Source organism: Oculina patagonica, chromosome 4, assembly GCF_052425735.1.
Source record: "Oculina patagonica isolate OP01 chromosome 4, crgOcupat, whole genome shotgun sequence".
Taxonomy (NCBI): domain Eukaryota; kingdom Metazoa; phylum Cnidaria; class Anthozoa; order Scleractinia; family Oculinidae; genus Oculina; species Oculina patagonica.
In genome coordinates, this window is record NC_135761.1 from 5,408,075 (window position 1) to 5,416,712 (window position 8,638).

Sequence of the window (8,638 nt, forward strand, 5' to 3'; positions counted from 1 at the left end):
GAAAAGCTCTTAAATATTTGGGTAAGTGGCGTCATTTGACGACAACGGCCGGTTTCCTTTATTATTATTATTATTTTAGTATGACCGTTTGCCTGATAGGCCTTTTAATTAAAACTATATTTGAATAATAATGCGGCAGAATATAGAGAAAGCACAGTTTCGTGCACAACGTGTTAAACTCTTGAGTAAAGTCACTCAAGACTCGGACAATTTCGACAGTTTTAACATGGCTAAAAGCTTTGAAACAAAGGCAGTTATCTCGAAAATGTTAATCTATCAAATAAAAAATGAAAGTGATTGCCAGCTGCTTTCTACAGGAAGACATTAAAGGCCAAGCAAAGAAATAGCAAATTTAACGACGTCAGTGTTTGAAGTAATAGAGGAAACTTTATAGATATGGCGTTAAAGATTGTTCTTTCAACGTGGTATGCCATCACGGGTTTGGCCGCCATGGTTGGAAACGGGATGGTCTTGTGGTTTGTCGCTGGAAATAGGTCGCTACGAACACTTTTGAACTTGTTCCTGACTTCACTGGCAGCCGCGGACTTCTTAGTGGGACTTGTTATAGAGCCAGTGTGGATATCTATTCGACAAGTGGTATATACCCCAGATCATCTGCAAACCTATGGTAAAGCTATCGACTATCTTTGGATCCACACGACTGTAGCTACTTCATTTAACTTGTGCTGTGTTACCCTGGATAGAAACATCGCCATCTGTCATCCTCTCCGATACGAAGACATCGTCACTAATAGGAGATGCTATGTGCTCATAGCCACTGTTTGGTTCATGTCCTTAGTTCTCCCTTGCTCCAGATTCTTGGTTACGGATAAAAAAGGACACGAGGCATTATGGTTGTCTTTCTTAATCATCACGATGTTGGTACCCATGATCATTATCGAATTCTGCTCTATTCGGAATTTGAAGGCCGCTGCAGTGCAATCTAGGAGAATATCTAACAATACTTTACGGAATCAGGACGATGCTAAGAGAAGAAAAAAGAACTTCAAGGCAGTCAAGACAATTAGCATCGTGGTTGGGCTGTTTATTATTTGCTGGTTGCCAGGTCTAGTGACTTCTTTTTTGTTTTTTTTCGACGAAACATCGTCTTTCCCAATGGTGTGGATATATGTGGAAGCGGTCGCGCTAACTTCATCGGCAATAAACCCGTGGGTGTATTGCTTACGAGGCGACGATTTCTATGATTCACTATCTCGCACCTTTCGATGTCAAAGAGGACAAAATTCAAATCGGAATGCCCTTCCCATTCAGTTGAGAGATCAAACCACAGGCAGCCCAAGCGATGGCTTCGTTAATAATTTGCAACGGTCGTTGTCGGTTTGACTCAAGCCATCGAAAAATATGCTCCATAAATCGACGAATTTGAGATCTTTCGTTCCTAAATTACAATAAACTGTAAGTTAGATAAATAAAGATCACTTACCTATTGTTGATTGTGTGTTATTGTGAGATCTGGTGGGGTTTTGGGACGATTAATTCCTCACTCAAGTGAGGTAATTCGTCAGTGTAAATTTCATATTTATTTGAAGCTTATACCGTACATTAGGATGACCATGGTTTCCTAACGAAGTAAATTTTTGTTGCAAAGTTATTGTAATTTTGCTGTTTTTTTTTTTAGGCTTAAAGAGTGTCCATGATTAGCTATGTGAAACTAGAGGTTGTAAATAAACTCCAGCTTGTAAAACAGCTGGGAAAGACACAATTGAAAATAAAGTTAGGCTCCCGTTTTCCATGCCAAATAAACTAATGCTTATACTTATGTACTTTAATACTCTCATGTCAAGCTCGCTCATTGCCCTTTAAGATTATATTCGGGACACAATGAAACAGAATAGACTAAATATCCTCGCTATAGCCTGCAGGAAGCACTCCTACTGATGGCAATAAAGTCACTGTGAACATTTTCGGACAACACCACGGAAAGAATCACTAGGGGTACAAATTACGAATTTTGGTTCAGGAGTGGACGCCAATATTTTTAAGCGAGCAAGGCCTCGTTTAGGGTTGCACGTGAGCAAAAAACTGCGTTGGCGGTGTAGATCGATAAGGCATGAAAAATGGTATCTTTTAAGGGGTTAAAAAAGAATTAGCCACGCCATGTCGGTCTCCTTTAAGGGTATAATTTAAATTTTTCGACGAGTATCCTCGTTCCTTTTATATCGGAGTCCCTCTCCGGGATCGACGTCGTGTCCAATTGAGTCAAATGTGAGTAAGGTTCTTGTCAAGCCCGAGTCTGAGGAAGTCTAGGTCTCACATGCCTACTCAGGATCCGAAGTATACCCTAGGAGTCTCGCTATAGTTCAAACGTGTTTTTAAGATTTTTAACACCTCAAGCAGCAGAGATGGCGCAAGACGACGACACTGTGTTGAACAAATACAAAAAACAGCGATTAGAACTCTTTCACTCGAACAGCTCAAAGAGCTTTTGAGTTCCCTGTTTATTGTTTCTAGTTGCTATATTCAACAATTGTTGCCTCGAAATTTAAATGATTTCAAAGCTATAGACATCTTTTCAAGAAAAGAAAACAAAGCTTCATAAACTATAATCACAGAGCTAATTAAAGGAAAGCCATCACCACCCACCCAGTAACTTGTCATTTTGATTAAAACTTTTCCCAAGCGAGAACTTACTTATCAAAACCTTAACCCTTGTGCAATTTATCTGACAATTTGCCGAGCTGTGTTTTGTCGAAATGCTGACAGTAAGGACCGACGTCATAAAATGCCAATCTGCCAGAAAAAAGGAAACTAATTACTGACCAGCCGCTAAGAGAAGTAAGTTTTTAAGTAACTTCAAGGCATCACTTTTTTGCGCGGTTTTAATATCATTCGGGGCAAAGTTGCTTTTATCATTTTGTCGAGAGAGAAACAAGCAAACAGAGGAACAGTTAACAGCATCATACATTTAATTATAATCCGTCGCTGAGAAATATTCATTCTTCGATTAAAGGTTTTTTTCAAGACTCGTTAAAATGAGGCAGTTAATAATCTCCAGGTCTTGTAAACAGCTGGGAAAGTTGCAATTAAAGTTAAATTTCTTTTAAAGTGGTTTAGACATAACACAACGCCGTGATCTTTTGAATTCTGTTTCACTAGGGCCCAGACTAACAACCCCTACGGAAGAATTTTGTTGAACTCGTGTCCTCAAATATTGTAATAGTAATTGCAAATATATTTTGTTTAAACACATATCGTAACATTTCGTGTCTCCACACAGGAAGAAAAGCTCTTAAATATTTGGGTAAGTGGCGTCATTTGACGACAACGGCCGGTTTCCTTTATTATTAGGAAGCTTTAGCAAACTACGAAGGCAACATGAACAAGAACGTCACCAAACAAAAGGTTTAACGAGCAAAACAATAACTCTGCACGTGTGATTTAAATCATGGTACATTTCTTGACCGTTCTCTGTGAAACAACAACGTAAAAAATGACCAAGTTCTGCGTATTTTGGAGAACGTGAACAAGAGCTAAATTTCCGTATTTCTATTTGGGGATGAACGCTTTCTTTGCATATTCAGCTTCGGTTAGTTCCTAAACTAATAGATACACTGAATACCTCTGGATAATTGCGAAATTCTCGAGTAAAATATAAATTCATTTTGCAACAGGCGTTGTCCTCGGCGTCGCCGTCGTCATTGCTAAAGCTCCCTATTATTTTAGTATGACCGTTTGCCTGATAGGCCTTTTAATTAAAACTATATTTGAATAATAATGCGGCAGAATATAGAGAAAGCACAGTTTCGTGCACAACGTGTTAAACTCTTGAGTAAAGTCACTCAAGACTCGGACAATTTCGACAGTTTTAACATGGCTAAAAGCTTTGAAACAAAGGCAGTTATCTCGAAAATGTTAATCTACCAAATAAAATAAAAAATGAAAGTGATTGCCAGCTGCTTTCTACAGGAAGACATTAAAGACCAAGCAAAGAAATAGCAAATTTAACGACGCCAGCGTTTGAAGTATTAGAGGAAACTTTATAGATATGGCGTTAAAGATTGTTCTTTCAACGTGGTATGCCATCACGGGTTTGGCAGCCATGGTTGGAAACGGGATGGTCTTGTGGTTTGTCGCTGGAAATAGGTCGCTACGAACACTTTCAAACTTGTTCCTGACTTCACTGGCAGCCGCGGACTTCTTAGTGGGACTTGTTATAGAGCCAGTGTGGATATCTATTCGACAAGTGGCTTATACCGCAGATCATCTGCAAACCTATGGTAAAGCTATCGACTATCTTTGGATCCACACGACTGTAGCTACTTCATTTAACTTGTGCTGTGTCACCCTGGATAGAAACATCGCCATCTGTCATCCTCTACGATACGAAGACATCGTCACTGATAGGAGATGCTATGTGCCCATAGCCACTGTTTGGTTCATGTCCTTAGTTCTCCCTTGCTCCAGATTCTTGGTTACGGATGCAAAAGGGCAAGAGGCATTATGGTTGTCTTTCTTAATCATCACGATGTTGGTACCCATGATAATTTTCGTATTCTGCTCTATTCGGAATTTCAAGGCCGCTGCAGTGCAATCTAGGAGAATATCTAACAATACTTTACGGAATCATGATCAGGACGATGCTAAGAGAAGAAAAAAGAACTTCAAGGCAGTCAAGACAATTAGCATCGTGGTTGGGCTGTTAATTATTTGCTGGTTGCCAGTTCTAGTGACTTCTTTTGTGGATTTTTTCGACGAAACATCGTCTTTCCCAATGGTGTGGATATATGTGGAAGCGGTCGCGCTAACTTCATCGGCAATAAACCCGTGGGTGTATTGCTTACGAGGCGACGATTTCTATGATTCACTATCTCGCACCTTTCGATGTCAAAGAGGACAAAATTCAAATCGGAATGCCCTTCCCATTCAGTTGAGAGATCAAACCACAGGCAGCCCAAGCGATGGCTTCGTTAATAATTTGCAACGGTCGTTGTCGGTTTGACTCAAGCCATCGAAAAATATGCTCCATAAATCGACGAATTTGAGATCTTTCGTTCCTAAATTACAATTAATTGTTAGTCAGATAAATAAAGATCACTTACCTATTGTTGATTGTGTGTTATTGTGAAATCTGGTGGGGTTTTGGGACGATTAATTCCTCAGTGTAAATTTCATATTTATTTGAAGCTTATACCGGACATTAGGATGACCATGGTTTCCTAACGAAGTAAATTTTTGATGTAATGTATATCAGACTATATGAAATAATTCATATATGAAGAGCGGATGTATATGAAAGTGATATATGATCGTCGCAGTGAATTTCCAATTTAAGCAATTGGAATAAAGAAGCCTGAAAAAAAAAATTCAGGGCTTCAACGGGACTCGAACCCGTGACCTCCGCGATACCGGCGCGATGCTCTACCAACTGAGCTATTGAAGCCACACATTGGGAGCGACCTCCAGGTCTTGTAAACAGCTGGGAAAGTCGCAATTAAAGTTAAATTTCTTTAAAAGCGGTTTAGACATAACACGACGCCGTGCTCTTTCGAATTCTGTTTCACTAGAGCCCAGACTAACAACCCCTAAGGAAGAATTTTGTCGAACTCGTGTCCTCAAATATTGTAATAGCCGGTAATTGCAAATCAGGGGGGGGGGGGGGGGGGGAAGAAAGTCGGCACTTTTCTTTGAATACATAGCAGTGCCTGGAAACGGTGCGACGCTATGTTAATCAAGCTGTTGCTAAGAAAGACATCAAACCAAAGTTTTGTTTTTTCAGAAAGATTTAAATATCAATGACTGCGTGCGTGTGAAATGAGAATAGTCGCGGTGTTTGCGTTTGATGTTTTACGCCGCTGAGATGTTTTTGAAATTTTCAGCCAGATTTGTCACCTTATGTCTCACGTCATTGAGAATGTTTTGGCGGCGTGGAATAACAAGCGAAAAATTTGTCACGGTTGAAATTTAACAACCAAAAAATGGGAAATAATTTCAGAACCATTGGAGTTATTTTTAATTAGTAGAATTCACAAGCCTTACTTTTGCCAGGCTGGTCACCGTTATCACTGTTTGTTGTTTTGATGTCCGGAAGACTTCAAAGAAGCAATCAAAATGCAAATAGCTATTTTGTTTTGTGCACGGCCAAGACCAAATCATGCGAACTAAACAATGAACCTTGTCAAGCTATTCACTACGCGCTTAGCAACCATTCGATAGCTACTGCGCAGTCTCGGTTGCCCGGCACCGCTATGATTACTTTTTGAGTCGTGTAACAAAGGAAGTTTCTCCCCCCCCCCCCCCCTATTGCAAATATATATTTTGTTTAAACACATAGAGCGGTTTTCACTTGAGTGCCGAAAGTAATTCGCGTTTGCATTGGTTTTGCATTACTACGCTTTGTGATTGGTTCAAAAACCTCGCACCACTTTCTCAGCCAATCGGAAGTAAAACCAAAACCAATCATGACACGCTCGCGCACGTTTTCCCGCGCTTCGTGCCGGCTACATGTATTTGCTTCGAGTTTTGATTGGTTTACTGGATTGCCTGTGTTCTTTGTGATTGGCTAGAGTGATAACTTTGGTTTTGGTTTTACGACACTCAATTGAAAACTGCTCTATCGTAACATTTCGTGTCTCCACACAGGAAAAAAAGCTCTTAAATATATGGGTAAGTGGCGTCATTTGACGACAACGGCCGGTTTCCTTTATCGTTATTTTAGTATGACCGTTTGCCTGATAGGCCTATTAATTAAAGCTATATTTGAATAATAATGTGGCGGAATATAGAGAAAGCACAGTTTTGTGCACAAGGCATTAAACTCTTGAGAAAGTCACTCAAGACTTGGACAATTTCGACAATTTTAACATCATCATCATCATCATCATCACTTTGTTTACCCTCGGATTTGAAGAGTAGCTTATACAGCTAATATCTCCGAGCATTTCACAGTAAGCACAATACAACGGGCAAAGACCAGACCACAACACCGGGAACTCCATGCCCTACTCTTTACGATAAGCGTGTGGGTTCTTTTACGTCCCCTGCTGACCATAACACTGAAGATGCAGGAGACGGGGCCTACGGTTTATCGTCCTTATCCGCGAAGACTAGAATATCTAACCATTTGCAGATGTTATTGCAAAGGCAGCATATTCTCCTCAGTTATTTTAATACCCTGAGTGTTGGTCCGGTCTGGGACTCGAACCCGAGACCTCCCGCACTGTAGTCTGTCGCTCTACCAACTGAGCTAACCGGTCGGCGGTTCATGTCCTTAGTTCTCCCTTGCCCCAGATTCTTGGTTACGGATGCAAAAGGGCAAGAGGCATTATGGTTGTCTTTCTTAATCATCACGATGTTGGTACCCATGATAATTATCGTATTCTGCTCTATTCGGAATTTCAAGGCCGCTGCAGTGCAATCTAGGAGAATATCTAACAATACTTTACGGAATCAGGACGATGCTAAGAGAAGAAAAAAGAACTTCAAGGCAGTCAAGACAATTAGCATCGTGGTTGGACTGTTTATTATTTGCTGGTTGCCAGTTCTAGTGACTTCTTTTGTGGATTTTTTCGACGAAACATCGTCTTTCTTCCCAATCGGGTGGAAACTAGTCGAAGCGGTCGCGTTTACTTCATCGGCAATCAACCCGTGGGTGTATTGCTTACGAGGCGACGATTTCTATGAAGCACTATCTCGCACCTTTCGATGTCAAAGAGGACAAAATTTAAATCAGAATGCCCTTCCCATTCAGTTGAGAGATCAAACCACAGGCAGCCCAAGCGACGGCTTCGTTAATAATTTGCAACGGTCGTTGTCGGTTTGACTCAAGCCATCGAAAAATGCTTCATAAATCGACGAACGTAACTTGAGATCTTTCGTTCCTAAATTACAATAAACTGTTAGTCAGATAAATAAAGATCACTTACCTATTGTTGATTGTGTGTTATTGTGAGATCTGGTGGGGTTTTAATAATAATAATAATAAAACATTTTTATAGCGCCTATCCAGGTCTGCTCTAGGCGCTTTACAAATCTACAAAAATTCGTTAAAATTAGCAGAATAAATCTTAAAAATTAAAAATGTACATTAAAAGTAATAAAAAGTAAAAATCGCTAAGAGTAATAAGTTTTTTTAAAAAGATAAGTTTTGAGTTTTGATTTAAAAAAACTTAAATTGTCACATGAGCGGATAAAAAGAGGTAGACTGTTCCAGAGTTCAGGCGACGAAACAGCAAAAGCTCGAGACCCATACGACTTGAGGTGGAATTTGACAGGGTTAAGGCGTGAAGAGTGTTTTGGGACGATTAATTCCTTACTCAAGTGAGGTAATTCGTCAGTGTAAATTTCATATTTATTAAAAGCTTATACCGGACATTAGGATGACCATGGTTTCCTAACGAAGTAAATTTTTGTTGCAAAGTTATTGTAATTTTGCTGTATTTTTTTAGGCTTAAAGAGTGTCCATGATTAGCTATGTGAAACTAGAGGTTGTTAATAAACTCCAGCTTGTAAAACAGCTGGGAAAGCCACAATTGAAAATAAAGTTAGGCTCCCGTTTTCCATGTCAAATAAACTAATGCTTATACTTATGTACTTTAATACTCTCATGTCAAGCTCGCTCATTGCCCTTTAAGACTTACATTCGGGACACAATGAAACAGAATAGACTAAATATCCTCGC

General features: G+C 39.8%; 2 protein-coding genes and 1 non-coding gene across 3 annotated transcripts; 2 read left to right on the forward strand and 1 right to left on the reverse strand.

Annotated features, from left to right (window-relative positions):
• Window positions 1-396: 396 nt before the first annotated feature.
• Window positions 397-1,645, forward strand: LOC144651362 (beta-4C adrenergic receptor-like). The gene is made up of 2 exons (XM_078511299.1): window positions 397-1,311; window positions 1,640-1,645. The coding sequence occupies exons 1-2, from the start codon at window positions 397-399 to the stop codon at window positions 1,643-1,645; spliced, it is 921 nt and encodes a 306-aa protein (XP_078367425.1).
• A 1,892-nt stretch (window positions 1,646-3,537) lies between these two features.
• On the forward strand, window positions 3,538-8,411 carry LOC144651363 (beta-4C adrenergic receptor-like). The gene is made up of 2 exons (XM_078511300.1): window positions 3,538-4,927; window positions 8,406-8,411. The coding sequence occupies exons 1-2, from the start codon at window positions 4,007-4,009 to the stop codon at window positions 8,409-8,411; spliced, it is 927 nt and encodes a 308-aa protein (XP_078367426.1). The 5' UTR covers window positions 3,538-4,006.
• On the reverse strand, window positions 5,329-5,402 carry Trnat-ggu (transfer RNA threonine (anticodon GGU)). Its single transcript has one exon. It is a non-coding gene; the product is annotated as a tRNA-Thr (tRNA).
• Window positions 8,412-8,638: the final 227 nt, after the last annotated feature.

Excerpts from the sequence above, each read along its gene's own strand:
- LOC144651362 (XM_078511299.1), top strand. The coding sequence starts at position 397 with ATGGCGTTAAAGATTGTTCTTTCAACGTGGTATGCCATCACGGGTTTG.
- LOC144651363 (XM_078511300.1), top strand. The coding sequence starts at position 4,007 with ATGGCGTTAAAGATTGTTCTTTCAACGTGGTATGCCATCACGGGTTTG.